This window comes from Sus scrofa, chromosome 8 (assembly GCF_054392235.1).
Source record: "Sus scrofa isolate SSC_HxYL_T2T_F1_AM1 chromosome 8, Sscrofa_HxYL_maternal_Yorkshire_Landrace_v2.0, whole genome shotgun sequence".
Taxonomy (NCBI): Eukaryota; Metazoa; Chordata; class Mammalia; order Artiodactyla; family Suidae; genus Sus; species Sus scrofa.
In genome coordinates, this window is record NC_139390.1 from 139,234,779 (window position 1) to 139,256,040 (window position 21,262).

General features: G+C 40.1%; 1 protein-coding gene and 1 long non-coding RNA gene across 46 annotated transcripts in view; one reads left to right on the forward strand and one right to left on the reverse strand.

The window, feature by feature from the left end:
- The window catches only part of LOC146401092 (uncharacterized), a 36,125-nt gene extending 27,853 nt beyond the window's left edge, over positions 1 to 8,272 (forward strand). Inside the window, exon 5 of the long non-coding RNA XR_014813498.1 lies at positions 7,666 to 8,272. This is a non-coding gene — a long non-coding RNA (uncharacterized LOC146401092). The remainder of the gene's footprint in view (positions 1 to 7,665) is intronic.
- Positions 1 to 21,262, reverse strand: part of ARHGAP24 (Rho GTPase activating protein 24) — an 826,886-nt gene that overhangs the window by 43,791 nt on the left and 761,833 nt on the right. For 44 of the 45 annotated variants that reach the window (XM_084973621.1, XM_084973634.1, XM_084973625.1 and 41 more), the window contains one exon: positions 5,294 to 5,501. In XM_084973621.1, the coding sequence (XP_084829747.1) occupies positions 5,294 to 5,501 (208 nt within the window). Of the gene's footprint in view, positions 1 to 5,293; positions 5,502 to 18,980; positions 19,839 to 21,262 lie in introns of those variants that run through there. The other variant, XM_021100786.2, reaches the window with a different exon arrangement.

The following is a 21,262-nucleotide window of genomic DNA, read 5'->3' on the forward strand; positions in this document are numbered from 1 at the left end:
TTCGATTAACTAGTAGGATACTCAGTGGGTGTCATCAAGTATTAGAGAATTGCTTGTTGTGGAAAACCTACATATTTGGTGTCAGAAGTGTGCTGTGGGTGGACTAATGGAAAATATTAGTTTCTCCCCACAGAGTGACCTTTCTTCTTTAACATGTAAATGAAATTATTCCAATTCTTGTTAAATATCTTTCAATGGATTTCCATTTCACTTAGAATAAAAACTACATTTCTTATTGTAACCTACTGGCCTATACAGGACCAGCCTCTTTCCCCTCATCTCCAAGGAGCTCACTGGTTTTATGGAGGAAATAGTACAAACTACATGTACTTTTTCTGAAAATACAGGTAGAGGGAACACTTTTCAGCTAATTTTGAGGCTGGAATTTCTTTGATAACCAAACTAAAGAGATTACAAGAAGAGAAACTGATAGGTCAATAGTCTTGATGAATATAGATCCAAAAATTCTCAACAAGTTATTTCCAAGTCAGATACAACAATATATTAAAAAGGTAATACATTACAACCAAATGTGGTTTATCCTAGGAATGTTGGTTTTAACATCTGATAATTAGTCAATGTAATTCACCCCATTAGCGTAATAAAACAGAACTCAGATAATTTCTGCAATAAATGCCAAAAAAGTGCATTTGATAAGGTTCAATTCTCATTCATTGTTAAAATCGTCAGAAAACTAGAAATAAAAGAACATTTTCAAACCTGCTAAAGGGCATCTACATAAAAGCTATAACTACCATCATGAGTAATAACAACAAACTAAAATCTTCTCTCCACATATAAGAAAAGTATGCTTACTCACTATTATTGTAGAATAGTTTTTAGCATGTCTAAAAAGTCAAGAGAAAGGAATACAAGGCTTACAAGGAAGAAATAAAACTCATTATATACAGTCAATAAGATCATGTACAGAGAAAACCCTAAGAAATCTAAAAAAATCCCTCTAGCATTTATAAATAAATTTTCCAACATTTATTGGAGATCTCTATATAAAAATCATATTTGTATAATCTAATAGTGAGCAATTAGAAAATTAAATATTAAAGACAACACTATTTATAAGAGCATTCATAAACATTAAATACTTAAGGATAACTTTAACAAAATGCAATGCAAGATCTTGCATTGAAATTTACAAAATATTGTTGAAATATGAAAAATCCTAATGACACGTGGAGATAGACTATGCTCAGGGATTAGAAAATTTCATATTTGTAAGATGTCAATTTCCTATTAATTGATTTCTAGATTCATTAAAATTTCTATCAAAATCCTACTAGGCTTTTTTGTAGAAATGGACAAGCTTATACTAATTTTTAGAAAGATGCAAATGACCTAGAACACACAAAACAATCTTGAGAAAGAACAAAGTTCGGAAATTTACTCCACTTGATTCTAGACTTTAAAGCTAGTGATTTTCTCCTAAAATACTCTCCCACAAATCCATCCTTCTCTGTATAAATTTACTCCTTCTTTCCATTAAATTCTGGAATTTAGTTCCCTTCCTCGGGAATCCAGGCTGGGCCTGTTTTGTGACTTCCTTGGACCTGCACCATGCTTATCAGCTTCCACTTTCACTCTCTTGGAACCCTGAGCCATCCTGCCACAGGGTCACTACCAGAGATAAAGCTGGCATGAAGAAAGGCTCTGTTGACTACAGAGAAAGAGAGAGAAATGACCGAGCAACCTCCAGCCACTGTAGTCACTTCAGACAAGGCTCCAGACATGAGTAAAGCCACAGTGGATCCTTCAGAACTAACTGATCAACATTCATCAACACCATGTGGAGCAGGAAAGAGCACATCCTGGCCATGTCCTGTTGATCTTGTTGATTTATGAACAAGTGATTGGTTGTTATTGCTTATGCCACGGTCTGGGGGTGGCTTAATATACCAGTGTAGAAACCTGAAACGGTGAAATGACATCCTTTTTTTATCAAGGTATTCTAGCAACACTACCATGCTATGTCTGAGGCTGAAATAATCTCTGCAACTCTCTTCTATAGATTTTCTAGTAAACAGGGAGTTTCTGGAGGTACATGTTAGAAATTAAAAGAGAAAAACATTTTTGTGCAGCATGAAATTAATTAAAAGATCTTTGATTAAATCTGTGATTATAAAATAATGGATGTGTACTAAACTTACAATATGAAAAAGGGGAGAGCCTCACTCATTATTCCACAAAATTAATGTTTATCTTCTGTTATATTTACTTCATTCTCTATGCATCGATAAATTGTATACACAAAGATATACTTTTCGGAACTGGGATCCCATTTTATATACAGTTGCACAGCATTTCATTGTCAGCCTATAGTTAACAAGAAATAATTGCTTATGAGGCACATCTCTTCTTACAGATATGATAAAATATATAAAATATGCCCCTGTTCACCTGTTAGCAAAGCTTTGTTATAAGAACCAAATTTCAAATGCCTATACCAAAAGAATTTTTAATATTAGATGACTGCTATTAATGTCATATACATATATTCAGGCTATATATAAATACGAAGAAAAACGGCATTGAAATGTATCCAGGTCACGTGACGTTCACTTCAGAGGATGTTGTTTATGTTCTGAGGATAAACAACTTCAGAGGATGTTGTTTATCCCGTAAGGTGCCATGTTATTGCGAGGATCCCACTGACAAGCTTTTTTCTAATTTGGGAGAAAAGCTACTTTTCTCCTTGATAAACAATTGTTTGTATCAGGCAGATAGGCCTAGACTACAGAACTACTAATCTGTTTGGTTTTTTTTTCACAGTATAGAATGAGACATGACTCCCCCACTAACGATGTATCTACATTTCCAAAATTTGTTCTCTGACCTTAGGTTTGAATTCACTTCTTTACCGCTACATTTAATTTTCCTCTCTGAGGGAATTTATGAATTTTTACAAACTGTAATACTTTTTGTTTTACTAATAATTAAATAAAAGTGTTAACAGTAATAATTTAATAAAAGCATCAATAATTTAACAAAATCAAATAATCCAATGTTATTAATTTAATTACTCAATAATTAATTAATTGAATAAATAATTTTGTAAAAATAAAATAATAAAAGCAGCAATAACAACCAATAATTATTAATTAATTATATAAATTATTACTAATCAATAATTAATAATTTCATCAATTAAATAATTTCATAAACATCAAATAATTTAATAAAAGCAGCAATAATAACCAGTAATTATTAATTCAATTATTAATTTATTACATAAATTATTAATTAATAATCAATAATTATTAATAAATTATTTATTGTATAAATGATGGTGACAATATTATTGATAATTAATAATAATGGTAATATTCAATAAACATTGATAATACTTTTTAATGAAAGTACTGATATTTTGATCAATTTATCCCATCTTATATTTTTCCATTTATCATTATATAATTAGCATTTCCCCAAGTTTTAGTAACTAAATAATGTTATATAAAGCACACTCTACCACTAGACATAATAGGTTGGTGGTCATTTTTTACTATTATAAAAACTATAGTAAGCAATTTTGCACTTCAGTTTTTCCATCTATCTGATTATGTCCTAGGACTGGACCGTCTTGTTTAACGGATCTTGAAACATAATACCAAATTTCATCAGACCAAGTATGATGATTTGTGCCCTCACCATCAGGGTGCCTGTCTCAAGACACCTTGCCAGCCTTGGGTCGCATCATTGTTCAGGATTTTGCTAATGTGAACAGTAAGAGGGCATCCGATGAGTTAGCATGATTTTTTTTATTATTATTATTAGCACAAGCCCATACTCTCAATGATGCTTCCTTTATCGCATATCAAGTATTCAAGGGTCTTCTTGCCTTTCTGTTCTGTAGATCTATCTATCCATGTGATAATTCTGTACTTTCAAAGAGAAATACTACTTAGTAGGCAATTTTCAATTTCCAAGTATCAAAACCTATCCTTTTTTTTTTCTTTTTCTTTTTTTTTTTTTGTCTTTTTGGGGCTGCACTCACTGCATATGGAGGTTCCCAGGCTAGGGGTCCAATTGGAGCTGTAGCTGCAGGCCTACGCCACTGCCACAGCAACGCAGGATGCAAGCCGTGTTTGCGACCTACACCAGAGCTCATGGCAATGCTGGATCCTTAACCCTGTGAGCAAGGCCAGGGATCAAACCCACATCCTCATGGATGCTAGTCGGGTTCGTTAACCACTGAGCCATGATGGGAACTCCTCAAAACCTATTCTTGTCCACCAAGTCCAATTCTGAGAATCTCTCCTAAGAAAATAATCAAAAAAATAAAAAATATTTACATGAATATATATCCACTGCAATATTATTTATCATAGTGAAAAGTCATGACATAAGGGCAGAACATTATTAAAGCAGTTCTGAAAAATATACCTGTAGAATGAAATACAGCCATTAAAATTTATGCTTACAGAGGTTGCCAATGACCAGATATTGTTAGGATATATTGTAATAAAGGGCATTTTTCAACTATTGATATAAAAAACTGCAAAAAATGTTGAATTAATACTATTGGAGTAAAAGACTATTTTTTTCTACTGAATTTTTTAAAAATGAAGAGAAGGAGGTAATTCACAAAATATTATCAATGTTCAAGTCAATGAGTGGAGTTATGAATGCTTTAGGCATTCTTCTCTGGAATTTCCATTATTTCTTGAATTTCACCATGCTATATATTTCTCGTCTCCCTGCAGGTGCATTCTAGATTAAGATGGACCTATATATTTAAAAACATCATGCTTTTAATTACATTGCCAATACCCCAATCTCTGTTTATCAACACTTTTAATATCCCTTAGCTGGAAGAATTCAACAAAACATCAAACAAAAGAAAACTCCTATTTAAAAAATTTACTTCTCTGATGTAAAGGTTTAACAGTTTTAATTTAGGTCCAAAGGAAAAGAATAACAATGTTTTAAAGGGGAAAAATGTGGCCGAGAAAGATATCTAAAGTATCTAATTTTTTCTTTTGGCCACGCCAAGGTGTGTGAAAGTTCCCAGGCCAAGGATTGAATCTGCGCCACAGCAGTGACCTGAGCTGCTATAGTGACAATACCGGGTTCTTAAACTGCTGCACCACAAGGGAACTCCTAAACTGTCAAGTTTTTGACTCTGTAGCTTAATAAAAACAACCCTCCTTTGTGGGGCTGTGCAATCCACCTTCTAAACTGTTCCAACAGCCATTAAAGTTATGTCACCTCAGCTCACTGCAACCTTTCAGTTTAGTTTGAAAGTCTCAGTGAAGGATAGTAAAATCTTGAAATCTACCTGTCAAATGATGGCTTCTCCCCACAGTCAAAGGCATCCTGCAGCTCCTTGACAAGATTAGCCTGGCCTGGCAGTCGGAAGAGGCCCTCTTCCTTCAGCCCCCTTTGTCGGATAAAGTCCACGCACTGCTCCACCAACATTGGAGCCAGGCGGTTTCCGTATCTCTTCTCATAACGGACAGTATCCTCCAGCTTCTGTCCGAAAATGCCTGGAGAAATAAAGAACCACAATGGATTTGAGAAATTCATCTCTTCCTACTTTGTTGCTTCCTTTTAAAACTCAATATAAAGAGAAAAACAAACATTGGAATGCTAGCAGAAATTTCACATTTGGTACCTCACATTATTACAGAATTAAGTTCATTATGTACAGTTCTTTCAGGGAAAAGGGTTTTCCTTACTGCTGTCCTTTCCCCCTGCGTTCCATATTTAGCCCAAAGCCAAAATAGAAGCACGGAGTTTGAAATATCCGATTTGAAATAAGAAATATGGCAATAAATATAATTTGTTTTAGGTTTTAAGTTTTTTTCTTACAGAGAAAGAAACTGCATTCAAAAACTCAAAAGCAATCCCACTCTTGGGCGTATATCTGGACAAAGCTTTCCTTGAAAAAGACAAATGCACCCTCATGTTCATTGCAGCACTATTCACAATAGCCAAGACATGGAAACAACCCAAATGTCCATTGACAGATGAATGGATTAGGAAGATGTGGTATATATACACAATGGAATACTACTGAGCCATAAAAAAGAACAAAATAATGCCATTTGCAGCAACATGGATGGAACAAGAGACTCTCATACTGAGTGAAGTCAGAAAGAGAAAGCCAAATACCATATGATATCACTTATATCTGGAATCTAATATACAGCACAAATGAACCTTTCCACAGAAATGAAAATCATGGACTTGGAGAATAGACTTGTGGTTGCCAAGGAGGTGGGGAGTGGGATGGACTGGGAACTTGGGGTTAATAGAGCAGACAGACCATTGCCTTTGGAATGGATTAGCAATGAGATCCTGCTGTGTAGCACTGGGAACTATGTCTGGTCGCCTACGATGGAGCATGACAATATGAGAAAAAAGAATGTATACATGTATGTGTAACTGGGTCACCATGCTGTACAGTAGAAAATTGACAGAACACTAAACCAGGTATAATGGAAAAAAATAAAAATCATTATTAAAAGAAGGGTAAAATGATATAATGAAGATTTATAATGTTTTTTTTAAAAACCTTAAAAACAGAAATATTCTGTACATAGTAGTCGAATTCTACTTTTGTTACAAGTGTAACTATTTCCAGTATTCATTTTGTTTAAATATTATTCATTTCTCTGTGCACCTTTTGTTTTCCATCAAGTGATGATGTCGTGATTATAATCAAGGTGATAAAACGATGAAAAGAAATGCAGAATCTTCATCTATGTAAAATATTTCTGACAGTGTTTGCTCTTTAAAATCTTGAACTATTAATTTATTGGGAAGAGAAAAATCTGAATTACAAAGCAGTGTGTACCAAAAGTGAGGAGGCAGGATCATGGCGGTTTGTCTTAACAGGAAAAGGCAGATTTCATTACACATTGTCTAGAATTGCCAGCACATGGAGGTAATAAAAATCAAAACAATTCTGATCCGTTTTATTAGTGATTTTTAAATACTACACATGATGCATTTCTTTGTGCATTCATTTGGGGCTCAACATCCCCCCACCCTTGGTACCCCACTGATTAAGAAACAATGCCTCTAAAATATATTAATATCAGTTGGTAGCTTGGAAAAATGATCAGTCAATGAGAAAAGAGGGAGAAAAAAGAACCAAAGCAAATGGGATTCCAGTGTTCCCAGATGGGGTGAATATTACTAAAAGGTTTTAATGGCCTAATGCGTTTCATGAAAGGGGAAGAAAAATTAGTGTTGCATGTTGAAACTGTGTAAGACTCCAGGATGTTTACAGAATTATGTTAAAACCATTAGGTTCAAGATTTAACAGTACAAACATATGCTTTACCTCTTTATGTGTAAAATAACATGTATGGATTCAGCAATGCAAAACTATCACATTGCAAGCAACAAACACTTGCTACTAAAGAGAATACTCTTAGACTAGCTAGAAGCAATAACACAACAACAAACCAAACTAGTCTACACCTGGTATCAAATCTAGTATTAATAAAATCCATATATTCTTTTAAGAAAAAAGGCTGGGTGACCTAATATGAATATTCAAGTGCATATAAAACATTATTAGAAGTCAGCTTAGTTTATAGACCTTGGAACAAGCAGTTTCTCAACGGTGGGATGTTAAACATTGTCCCCTAACTCAACAGATATTCACAGCTCTACTTTCTCTCGTCCTTTTCATTTTAGAGGCTGGAAAACTAAGTATTTCTCCCACTTCCCAAGACTCTTTGGAAGCTCTAGGAAGACGTCTCCTGATGAAAGAGAAAGATACAGCTGGAACTGCCGATCACTCCTTGTTCCCATCTTGAACTTGGGGGATGTGCGACTGCTGAACTAAGAGTCATTATTTGATCCTTAAGCAACAGCCACGCAGGAAAGGCTGAAAGATTCAGAGACAGTGGGGCTGAACTCACTGAACCACTGACCCAATACCAGCAGCATCTTCTTGAAGACTTTTTTAGTATGAGAAAAACAAACCTCTGTATAAGTCACTGTTCATTAGGTTTTCTGTTGCTTGCAGCAATCACCAATTCTACATGACGTGACAATAATGATTTTGAAGCTCTTCTAGTATTTTGATAAAAAGCTTTTTCAAGCTTGGTTATGAATGAAGAATACTGACTCTTATTCCATGGAGTTCAATGATGCTTCTTTGTCTGGGATGTTTGGATTCTACCTTTGCCAAAACCAAGGAGATAGCCTTTCAAAGGCACTTATACGTTAAGAAATAATGTTAACACTTGGGAATAAATCTTATATATCTGATTTTCCACTCATTGTTTTTGATTGATATACTACATAAGGTTTCTCCCTAAATCCAGCAGAAAATCTACTAAAGATGTTCCAGTTCAACCTTTACGTGTGCTCCGAATGAGAACCAAATTTCCAAGACGTGGTTTTATGCAGTAATGAAAACCAGTCAAACATTCTTTTCTTAAAACTCTCAGGATTTCTCTTCCTCCCCACACTCATGGAGGTGATAAGCGAACCAGTAAGTTTTGCTTGAGACGGGCCCTCTGGTTTCTTTCTTTTTCCCCCTTGTTACATATATAGGCTTGAAAGAAACTAAAAGCCAAAAGCCTTAACATCCTTTCATGTATTAGGTACCTAATATGTACCAAGTCCCTGACATGCACTTTCTCATCTTCATAAATATATAAGATATATACATACAAACACACACACACATATATGTATATATACATATATATACACATACATACATATATATACCTGAGGTGTGTGTGTACATATATATATATATATAAAATTATTCTACCTGAGGGAATTGGGCTCCGAGGGACCGAATAAATCACCTAAGGTTATAGCACCAATGGAAGTCCATATTCAGATTTAGTTAGCCTTAAAACCTCTGCTCCTTCCTGAATACCTGTCCTCTTCCTCTGTAATTACAATTATCATGTGTCCTCAGTTTGCCGTCATTCCAAATAGCACTAAATTCTACAAGGGAAGAAAACAGCGCGTCTTTTCTGTGTTCTGAGACGCGGTGACAGCGGAGCTGTACGTCTGCCAGGCCTGGGTGCAGGCAGTTTATCTCTGTTTCCCTCAAGTGACCCTCACAGCATTCTATGAGGTGGGCACCAGCATCCCACTGAGGAGGAGACTGAAGCGCAGAGCAATTGAGGAACCTGCTGAATGTCACCCGACGGGTAAATGGTGGAGCCAGGGTTGGATGAAGGCTGCGGAATTTCAGAGCCACTGTGTGTGTGTTACACAACACCGCGCCGTGCACATAAGGGCTCAACATTGAGTTATAGGTGGAGAAACCAGCCTCATACTAATTTTCCGACCTCAATTTCTACCATCATCCTAGGCGGGGTGATTGCTGTCGAGAAAACGCAAATTTGGGTTAAGTCAGAAAAGAAGGAGAAGGGAAAACCTCGGAACATCGAGTGAGCTTCCTGCCCAACAAAATGATTTCCTTACGATAAAGATCTGTGCATACTTAGCAATATAACATGTAAATGAGTCAAAAACGTAGAGGATATGTACATTTGCATAGAAATTCCAGTGGAAAAATAGTAATTTTCTGCTGTTTATATGGTCTTGCTAAGAATTAGGGAATGATTCGACGTAATCTTTCCATTCTTTAGCATTGGAAATAGAATACCCCAAATGTCCCTGACTCACAAAGATAGATGGTGACTTAACTTCCTGTATGAAAGTATTTTTTGTGTGTAAAGTTGGAGGGGGGATTCTTTCTTAAAAAGCCACTTTGGCTAGAATTTTCTCTGAGGGAGCACTGGAACTTCAAATTTTAAAATTAACAACAACAACAAAAAAGCACAAAGGTCATGAGCTGTCCTCAGCATGGAGAAAAGGACACACTGATTAGTAGGTTATTAACAAGAATTTGCCTGGGGTATGAGTCAGGCAAACAGTTCCAGCCAGGTCCATTTAAATTCCCAGGGAGGTTTCACACTCACTGACAAAACCATCCTTGGAATTTCTGGGTGACAGCGGAATGTCATGCACACTTCTGGAAGTACCTTGACGGTGTCATAAAGCATCACTCAGGACGTGACTTTTCATTAGGCTGAGAAAGTAAATCATGCAGGTGATGGTATTATATCTGTGGGAGGCAGTTTCAACCGAGGGAGAGAGAAAAAAAATCTAAAGAAAACCTAAATTATCTTCAGGATTTGTGAGGTTCCTCTTTTACGTGTGATTTATACCTTCAATAGCCAGAGGCAACCCGGGATGTTTATTGAGTGTGATCAGAAAAATGAATTCAAGTTCTACCTGTCCTAAAAAATAAACACATACAAAACCAAACATTTTTGGACTCTCCGTGCCTTGTAATTGTTCACCTTGCTCCTTTATTTCCAACTAGGTATGACTCTGGCTCCGTTTCATCACTTTCTATCTCCTTGACAACCTGTCACAATGTGGCCTCTGACGTCATTATTTTATGATAAGAGATTATTCGATAATTCCCATAACTACCTAGTTGCCAAATCATTGGCAGCCAAGTTTATTTTTTGCATTACTTTATGGCTCCCGCCCTTTAAAACTACCAATCTCACTCTTCTTGCTGACACTTCTCACTTGTTACATAATACTTGCCTTCCAGAATTCTCTTCTCAATCTCCTGGACCATGTCACCCACTACACACTTCTTACAAATTTGTGGTCCTCTGGACTCTGTCCTCAGCTCTGTTTTCACCTTATTTGGCACAATTTCTTTGCTGGATTATATTTAATCTCCCTGTATAACAATTATTCCCAGATTTGTATCTCAATTTAGGCTCCTCCTGCACTGGATTTCTAAGTGCCCATTAGACCCTTCAACGTGGGTCTCTCCGAACATTCCCAAACTCAAACTGGCTCAAACTTAACTCAAACTCAAAAACTGGCCAAGCCATTTTTCTTCAAAACCTGTTGTACTTGCTGTAATCCTGATTTTGGTTATCAGTACTGGTTATTCCCCCAAATAATTAAAGGGCCATCTGAGAGTCAACCTGGATTCCTTCACAACTCTCACTTAATTACCGGGTCAGTCCCTTCCAAACTCATTGCCACTGCAGTGGGCTGGATCCTCAGTATTTCTTAAGAGACTCTTATGAGCAGAGTTCCCAATTCAGGCAAGAACTGCCATAGCAATCTTGATAATATTTAAGTCAGAACATGCTACTCTGTTGCTTCATTTCTTTCAATGGTGCCCACTGGCCCACCAAACTCCAAACTCAAGAAACACAAACACCAAAACCATGAAATACAAAGTCCCCACAATCTGATCTCTGCCTTTTCATCCACCAGTCAATCAACACGTGTTTAGGCAGCACCCACCGTGCACCAGGCACTGTGCCATATGCACCCTCATTACTGCTGCTTCCTCACAAACAACATACTCAATAACCATACTGAACTATTTGTTGTTTCCTAAATGTATTACAACTTACATCTTCTGGCTTCCTTCGCGAAGGTAGGTCCTGCTGTCATGAGCCAGCCTAGGAAAACTTATCCTGCAAGAGTCAACTCATACCGTCTTTACTAACATTCCCTCACCCTCATCCCAGACACAAAATCTGATAGGTTTTCTTCTTTGATTTCTTAACATGTTATTTTGCGATAATTTATTTAGATGCCTATCTACACTAGGCTAGTCCCATACCAGTTAAAAGAGAATCGTACTTTCACAGTTATTATAATAAAATAGTAATTTTACATTTATTGTTATTATTATAAATGATACTGCATAACAGTTTATATTATATATTTATCCCATAAAATTAAGGGAGGCAAAGATAAATGTCCTAAGATGCTGCAGACACAAGGACTGAACTGAGACTGGTGCCAGATGCGAAGGACTCCAAGGCTCATGATCTGTTCTACCGCAGTGCCAGGCTCTGAACGACTGTGTCCTTTCCGAATTCCTATGCTGAAAATCTGATGCCTACGGTGATGATTTTAGGAGGTGGAGCCTTTGAGAGGTGATTAGGTCGTGAGTGCAGAGCCCTCATGAGCGGCATGAGTATCTTTATGAAAGGGATCCCAGAGCCCTCTCTCACTCCTTCCCCTTCTTGAGAATATAACAAGAAGGGGACAGATAGTCTGCGACCCAGAAGAGGGCTCTCATCAGAACCCAACCACGCTGGCGTGATCTCAGACTTCCAGCCTCCAGAACTCTGAGAAGTGAATTTCTCTTGTTTAGAAGCCACTCGGTCTGTGGCATTTTGTTATAGCAGCCAGAATGGACCGAGACACATGGGCAAACTCTCGCTCCCTGGAACTTAATACCAAAGTGAGTGAAGACCGAGTGTTCCATAACCATTTGTGGAATTAATGCATTAAAACAAAAACCTCCACCTCCTCAATTATAGGAAATAAATGAATAATTCCAAGGGAAATGAAACTCACCAATAGTTCTCAGGTTGTAGCACTGATTTCTATAGATACTTGAACACAGCATGTACGGAATGGGAAAAAATCTTTGATTTGTTGATGAGAAGGCAGAAGTTAAACAAACTTTTGGTTGTTACTTAAAGTCTCTACTATCAGCTATTTTTTAGAGTTCCCTGGACCTCTGTGTCCCAGATTACATGCTAAGCCATACGGAAAATTTGCTTTTACTTATCCTTCTGCTTATTGCAACCCTTCTGGAAGAATAAGTCTTGGTGTCACCAGGACTGCAATGATTTTCAAGTAAAAATGAACATTTAAAAAAATGAACATTTTCTCATGGTAAAGGAAGAAATCAAAATAAAAGATGTCCTGTTTATACAGAACTAAGAAACAAAAACAGCCAAAGCTTACTTCGGTCTGTCACCAGCACTTTCTAAGTAGCTGACAAACCTTATATGGATAGAAAACTTTTAATTTAAGAAGCGCAGAACTATAATAACCAATGAATGTTTGGTAAAATCTCAACTCTCAATCAGAATGGAGAAGGAGGGAGAAAAAGAAAGGCCTAGAAAAATTAAGAAAGGGTAATAATGTGAAAATAGTGACCCAGTAGCATCTGTCTTAGACCAAAAGAGTAGTTATATCCACCACTTATATCCAGTTCCAAGCCACACACTATATTGTATTTTCTTTTACATTTTCTTGTCTTTTTAGGGCTGCACCTATGGCATATGGAGGTTCCCAGGCTAGGGGTCAATTCGGAGCTGCAGCTGCCAGCCTATGCCATAGCCACAGCAACGCCAGATCCAAGCTGCATCTGCGACCTACACCACAGCTGACGGCAATGCCAGATCCTAAACCCACTGAGCCAGGCCAGGGATTGAACCCGAAACCTCATGGTTCCTAGTTGGATTCATTTCCACTAAGCCACAATGGGAACTCCCTGTATTTTCTTACTTGAAACTCACAGATATCCTGTAAGGACATCTCACTTCTACAAACAGATTCAGAGATGCCAGGTGACCTGAAGTCACACGTCTAGAAAGTGGTAGATCTGGGGTCTACACACAGGTCTATGTGATTCTAAGAGTCTTCCTTTTCCACTATGTTATGTTATTGCCACTCAGACATGTTCTTCCCGCCATAGGGATCCCGACAACTCTCAGGATCGCATAGGGGAAAATGTCTTTCCTAAACGTCCCAGGACTAAATGTGCTTTTGTGTGGTTCAGATCACTGCCTTTCCCAATGAGCCCATGGTCAGTCTTTTCCCCGGAAGCTCCTCAGACCTCATACATAATTTGCTGTAGTGCTTGTTACAGATTAAGTAATTGCTTGCTATCTCTGTTTTCTTTAACTTCCAGGAGTCTGTGAACTCTTTTGTTAGCATTCTCATCCCCAGTATCACTCGGTGGATGTTCTGTAAAGCGTTGATACGTGAGTTAATGACCTACTCATGCACAGCATCATTTTAAAATGCATGGGTTTGGACAGTAGTATTCTGTCAGACAAATCAATTTCAATAAGTGTGATTATAGGAGTTCCCGTCGTGGCTCAGTGGTTAACGAATCCGACTAGGAACCATGAGGTTGCGGGTTTGATCCCTGGCCTTGCTCAGTGGGTTAAGGATCCGGCATTGCCATGAGCTGTGGTGTAGGTTGCAAACGTGGCTCGGATCCCGCGTTGCTGTGGCTCTGGTATAGGCCAGCGGCTACAGCTCCAATTAGACCCCTAGCCTGGGAACCTCCATATGCCACAGGAGCGGCCCTAGAAATGGCAAAAAGACCAAAAAAAAAAAAAAAAAAAAAAGTGATTATAGCACATACAGCATACAATAAACTTCAAAGAAAACGCTGGTTTTATCTACCACAACTATAAAGATGTCCTATTTGGATTCATTATTGTCTTTGATCTAGCAGAAAAAGATAGGTAATAAGACTGGAATCTTTGATTGAATTTACTAATTACCATTCTGAACTTTGAGAAGACATAAACAAATACTTATACATTTATTTTATCACAAATGTGTGTAAAAGCACTTGAAAACAGCTATGAAGATACGGTGGCTGGGTGGCAGCATATAAGAAATATAAGGGCTAGAGCGTAAGCAGTATAATGAGCGGGAAAGAGAAGCCTTGATGAAGAAATGAGAGCCAACGACAGCATCACTGCAGAGGGGCACTGAACAGAAGCAAAGCGGTGGTGCAGGAGAAAGAGTGGGGCCGGCTGGGGAGCTGTGAATCATTGGAATTGCTTGTAAAGCCTTGATATCATCTGAAACAGTTAGGACTTCCTCCTGGGAGCAATAGGAACTCATAAAAATTTTCTAGACTGTGGAGCACAGCTTGATGGTACTGTTTGAGGAATACGGATTGGATGATGCTTTACAAATGAACTGTGTGTGGCAGGAATTTGGGAGGAGTACTGGGGGTGGAAAGAGGTGAGGCTGGATGCCGTCTTGAAGAGCCACTTCTAAAGTTAAAGGAAGTGATGTGCATGAAGTGATAAAGGCACAGACCGCTAAGATTACGGGAACAGAAATGGAGCTGAATGTACACAAAGAAGGAAGGAGCAATGGGGCTTGACCATCAAGCGGTTAGAGTGTAGGGGCAGAAAAAGCACTGGGGAATTGACCATGACTGATCTCCAGGAAGAGATCAACTCAAGAAAAATACAAGATACAGCTAGGGTTTAAAACTTTACTTCCACATGTCCTGTGATCACAACAATCTTAAACCGGCGAGTTTATTCTGACTTGAAATGTAACACTATCGGGACCAAAGTATTATGCGTCCTCAGGTATATCAGATAATAGTCTTATACAGGTAAAAAAAATAAGCATAGTTTCAGAATCAAAAAGGCAAAAACCACATCGTGATCTTTATCTCACCAGAACATAAACCCAGCACCACTCTCCCCTGCTGCCTGCCTAATACATGTTTCACAGTGCCTAGATTTTGAAAACTACTGGGTCCTAGAAGAGGACATAGGCAAAACATTTTCTGACATCAACCACACAGATTTTTTTCTTAGGTTAGGCTCCCAAGGCAACATATACAAAAGCAAAAATAAACCAATGGGACCTAATCAAACTGACAAGCTTTTGCACAGCAAAACAAACAAACAAACAAACAAAAACCCTATAGAATGGGAGAAATAGTTTCAAATGGTGCAAGTGACAAGGGCTTCATCTCTAAAATACACAAACAACTTATACAACTCAACAGCAAAAAAAACAACAACCCAATGGAAAAGTGGGCAAAAGACCTGAATAGACATTTCTCCAAAGAAGATATACAGATGGCCAACAACCATATGAAAAAATGCTCAACCTCACTAATTAGTAGAGAAATGCAAAGCAAAACTACTATGAGGTACCACCTCACACTAGGCAGAATGGCCATCATTAACAAGTCAACAAATGACAAATGCTGGAGGGAGTGTGGAGAAAAGGGAACCCTCCTGCACTGTTGGTGGGAATGTAAACTGGTACAAGCGCTATGGAAAATAGTATGGAGGTACCTCAGAAACCTAATTATAGAGCTACCATATGACCCAGCAATCCCACTGCCAGGCATATATCCAGACAAAACTTTCCTTGAAAAAGAGACATGTACCCATATGTTCATTGCAGCACTACTCACAATAGCCAAGACATGGAAACAACCTAAATGTCCACTGACAGATGAATGGATTAAGATGTGTTGCATATATACAATGGAATACCACTCAGCCATAAAAAAGAACAAAATAATGCCTTTTGCAGCAACATGGATGTAACTAGAGACTCTCATACTAAGTGAAGTAAGCCAGAAAGCGAAATATATCATATGATGTCACTTATATCTGGGATCCACGAGTGAACCTTTCCACAGAAAAGAAACTCATGGATTTGGAGAACAGACTTGTGGTTGCCAAGGCGGAGTGGGGAGGGGGTTGGATGGACAGGGAGTTTGGGGTTACTAGATGCAGACTGCTGCATCTGGAGTGGATAAGCAGTGAGATCCCGCTGTAGAGCACAGGGAACGATATATAATCATTTGTGATGGAACATGATGGAGGATAATGTGAGACAAAGAAGGTACATACATATATATGTATATATATGACTGGGTCACTTTGCTGTACAGTAGAAATTGGCAGAACACTGTAAATCAACTATAATGGAAAAATAAAAATCACATAAACTTAAAAAATAAGGACATAAAACCACTGGGAAAATATGTTCAGTGACGTTTCTTAGTGGCTCAGCAAAGAAAGAGAGGAAAGCAGAGGACAGTAAAGGACCGATGCGGCCTGGAAGAGAAAGCGACACTGAGAAGTGAGCTCCCGCTGGCGCAGCCTGCAGGCTCCCATCCCACTAGGCCTCTGGGAACGAACTCCGCTCCCCCTTCTGTTCTCAGAGCCTTTCTAAAGCGGTGAGTCGCCTCTTCTGTGGGCCTACCCAGGACACCAGCGAAAAGTGTGTTTTTCATTTGGATCAGGAAAAGCAGACACATCCACACTGTTCGCTTCTGGGCGCTTTTCCACGATTCCTGCACTCTCCGTTTTGCTTTCATTGAAAGAACTCTAGCAGATGCTCGCCAGCGGGCTGGGGAGAGGAACTCAAGCAAACCCCGTCTACTTCTGGAACCGAGGGGATTCGGCAAAGCACCAAAGGACACCCTCTTCTTAAGGGAGCCTGTAGCCTGGTTTGGGAATTCGGGGTTGAAAGAAGAGTTCCTTCTTCTCAGCGCAGGATCTGGAGCAGAGATCTACTAAGACCCTGTGCATCCCGCTGCCACCACCGACAGGAATGGCTTGTGCTGCACAGAAACAGCCTGGCAGCAGCAGCCGCCCACCTCCTTCCGGAGCCTCCCTGCCCAACGGTGGACGGTGGCCGCACAGCCAGGGACCCGAGAGGCTGGGACGCGGGGCTCCACGGACGGGGAGAGGGGACTGAGAACCGAGCCATGCCTCCTGCGCCTCCTCTCCGACAGTACCCAGAATGCAGCTCTGTAAATTAAAAATCTGCTAATCCTTGACTCAAATGCTGAACATTCCTCAGATTACTAAAGACTTCGCAGAGGCAAGGACAATGGTTTAAAAATAGCCCACCGGAGCGGACAGATGGAAGCTGTTCCCCACTCCGGGGCTGCCATTTGCCAGCCCTGCCTTCCCTCATTGATACTGAAGGAGAGAGGGGAGCAGCAGGGTTAGAGCCAGGATTCTCCAAAATCCGCGGGGAGGAGAGAAGGTGGGACATGTCAAAGGCATTTTGCTGTTTGTTTCAAAGACAAATGAATTGTCCCCAGAATATCTCATGTTACACATGAACAGCAATAACCTGGAAAAGATCAGTAAATCTTTTCTACATATTTGGATAAACCCGATTTAGTTGCCGAGGGGTAGGGGCACCAGGATGAGGGTGTCCTTTAAGCAATTAGTGAGTCTCTAGCCTTTTCCAGTTTTTCTCATTGCCTGTGTCTCTACTGATGATGCAATCTTACAGTGACCATGAAATCTCCAAAGATCTATAAAACATGAGACATGCCTCTCTCATTTCTTTATCTTTGTGGATGAGAGAGGAATATAAATTAACCCCTGAATTCCTTGCTTATAATATAGAATAATGACCATAGCCAGATCTTAACTGCTCAAAGGAAAAGACTCAGAAGGAACAAGATTCAGTTTGTAAAAGTTCTCACTATGTCTTGCTTTACACATATACGTTTTTTCTTTTCTTCTCGTCTTTTGTGTTGATTACTACCTAGAGAATGTTAATTAATAGGTGGAAAATCAAAGAAAAAGGAGAGAAGGAACGACCTTCAATGTAACTTAAATCAGCTCTTGATTAAATTATTAATTTACTGTACATGACCTTAAAATTATAATTACCTTAGTTCCAAGGTAAATAACCACTTGAGCTCATTAGTCTCACTTTAAAGCAAAAGGGCATTTAAAAATATTTTGATACCGAAACATTTTCTAGAAGTACTTTATCTGACCTATACCCTTTAACTCCCCCTGCACAAGTCACCTCTGAAATACTCGGTTTCCATTATTGATCCTAAACACATTCTCCCACCCCTTGTCCCTGCTGGTTCCCATCTGTGCCCTCTCCCAATGCCACCTGATGATATATTTGGAAAGTCAAGGTGACTCCTCTTTCTAATCAGTGTTCATCAACATGGCTGAAAGCCTCCTGAAAAGGGGTCCCCACAGGTAATCTGATGATGACAATTTTCTCAGTAGGAGAGGAGCGACAAGCTCAGGCAGCAGGAACCACCCGGATGCGATCGGAGCACAGAGAAGGGATTTCAAGGTGGAACGACATGGCTGCTTGGCTGGGGTCTGGGAACAGCCCCGGGTAGCCCTGGCCCCTCCTCTCAGCACAGTCAGGCCAGCTTTCTTGGTCTCCAGCTGCCAGGGTGTCCTATAGGACCACCCTTCTTTAAGCCCCACCTACCTGGCCCCTTCTCAGACAGTAGTAAACAGATCAATACGAGCCTGGAGAAATAAGTACAGACAAGCAAACGCACATAGAAGCCACGCTTCGTTTCCAAATCTCTACTTTATCTGAGCATAAACTGACCTCAGCGCACCAGACGACACATGTACACTTTTGAAAAGGACATGAACACATCATCCACCTACCTTTCCGAAAACTAAAACACCGTTTGATTCTTCTGTATGTAGTTTTAGCAATGAAAGGACTTGCCGCCAAAGCACCTGAGGGGCGCCCCCCGGGATTTCGGTCTTCAGGCATCATACGGCCCGAAGTTCCGAACCAGTTTCAGGCTTCGTTTAAACCCTGCCTCTGCATGGCATCGGTACCCCACAGGCACTCCTTCCCATGTTAGTCTATTTGTTGGGTTTGAAGTGCTGGTTCTTAGAACTTGAAGATTTGGATTCTCCAGGTCCCGGATCAGGGTTAAGTGATCACCTCTCACTTACTTCTTTTTAGCAAAAACTTCCTTTTCTCTTGACTAATCCAGGGAGTTTTTAAGGTTTGTTTTTTTTTTTTTTTTTTAAGTTTTTGCAGACATTCCAAAATGTCACAGCCAAAGGAACCTCAGCAAGCAAGCTGCGCCTCCCATTCAAACAGCAGGATTTTTTTTTTATTATTCTTATTAAGAACTGTCTTCTCAGCTGGAACTGGGAGGGACTGAGATTCCTCTGCAAAGGTCAGCAAATAGCCCTGAGCAGGGGGAAGGAGGAACAATGACCAAAGGCCCCAGGGCTACTTCAGACTCGTCCTTGCTGGCTCCTTTCCTCTGAGTAAAAGGACAGGCAAATCCTGGCACCTTCTCCAGAGAGCACTTCGGTGCCTGCTAAATTCTTTGCAGAGAACTCCCCTGTTCCATGGGTTGCACCCCCCATCCTGTGCTGCTCTCTGCGGGCTGCTCCCTGCCGTCTTCCAACTCCCGGGGCTCCCGAGGGAATCGCCACGTCACAACAGTCAGTCGGCTGCGCGTTCCAGGAGGCTCCTCGGATCCGCGGTGGGGCTGCTCTGCGGGGAGCTTCTCCTCCCCCCTCGTCCCGCGCCGGCTCCCCCTTTTCTCAATGAGAGCTGGGCGGGCGCTGGCAGGGCTGCAGCTGCCTCGTCACCACGCTGTGGCTGCGGCAGCCTTCAGTGCCCGCGGTCACATGCAGCAGGTGCAGTCACAACAGTGTGTGGGGGGTGGGGGGCGGCGTGCCACGCGGCCCAGCGCACCCCAAACCCCTCGCTTCTTCCTTTGACTTTGTGTTGACTCGGCTGCCTGCTCTTGTCTTGTAAGCCACCTTTCCAGCTGGCTGCCTCAGCCACTCCAGAAACCAAAGAGCCCCAAACCAAGCCCGAGGGGGTCAACTTTTGACCCCTTCCTTTCTGCATTTATTCTTTTTTTTTTTTTTTTGGAGATACTTTGCAGTTGTAGCTATTTGTGAGTGCTGATTTAAATGTGCATATCATTAAAACATGTGTGTCTTTGGATTTATGTGTGTGTGTGTGAAATAGAAATAGAGTCCAAATTTTAGCCACAAAGCATCTGCTGGTATAACCACAAAACAAGTTAACTCATGGGTGTGTGCGTTTATACCTTTGCATTCACATATATTTTTCTGGCTATGGCTGCAAAACCAGTCCTGTTTTCAATTATCTCCCCTGCTCTTGCAGGCACCCCAGCCCCCATGTCTACCAAGCCAATCTGTCCCACTCACTGAACAATTTACTCCCTGGGTTAATCATTCATCCACCTGGCTGTTCCATGAGCAGATCTGGAATGCTAGTGCTTTAACCCCAACTGACCCCCCAAGGCCTCTGGGTACCTTCCTAACCAAACTCTGCAGGAGCAGCGTTGGAAAACCTGTGAAGAGCGTGCAAGAGATACTCCCCTAGAAACATCATCACTCTGACTAGCATGTCCAGATGCGCAACATTTTGTCACTGAGGGAATCATTATGAATTATGTCTGCCTCATGGTTCAAACATTGTTTTTACTTTCTGTGTCACAGCGTGCTGCTAGGAAAATAAGACACCACGAGGTATCACTCAGTGCTACCAAGACACGGTGGTGCTGGATGCGAGGCTCCTTGGCCGACTCACCTGAGCCCTGGTATGAAAGGAACACGTGTAATCCCAGGACTCTGGAGCTGGAATGAATCTTAGCGAAAACAATTTTGTCCAGTGGTCTTATTTCACAAGTAAGAAAACCAAAGGTGAGGGTGGTAATTCCACTTATCCAAGATCACACCGTGGTCTGTGTCAGAGGCAAGAATGCACGGCCTCTTAATTAACCCCTGCTTGCCCACATGCTAATTATTCATCACGAGGATTATTCCCATTTAGTGTTTTTACTGCCTTGATAAGTCTCTGACTCAACTCTTTGCATAGGAGGAGGAAAGACGCAGGAAGGACCTGGTTTTGTTCGCAGCTAAGGTTGGGCTCTACACTTAGA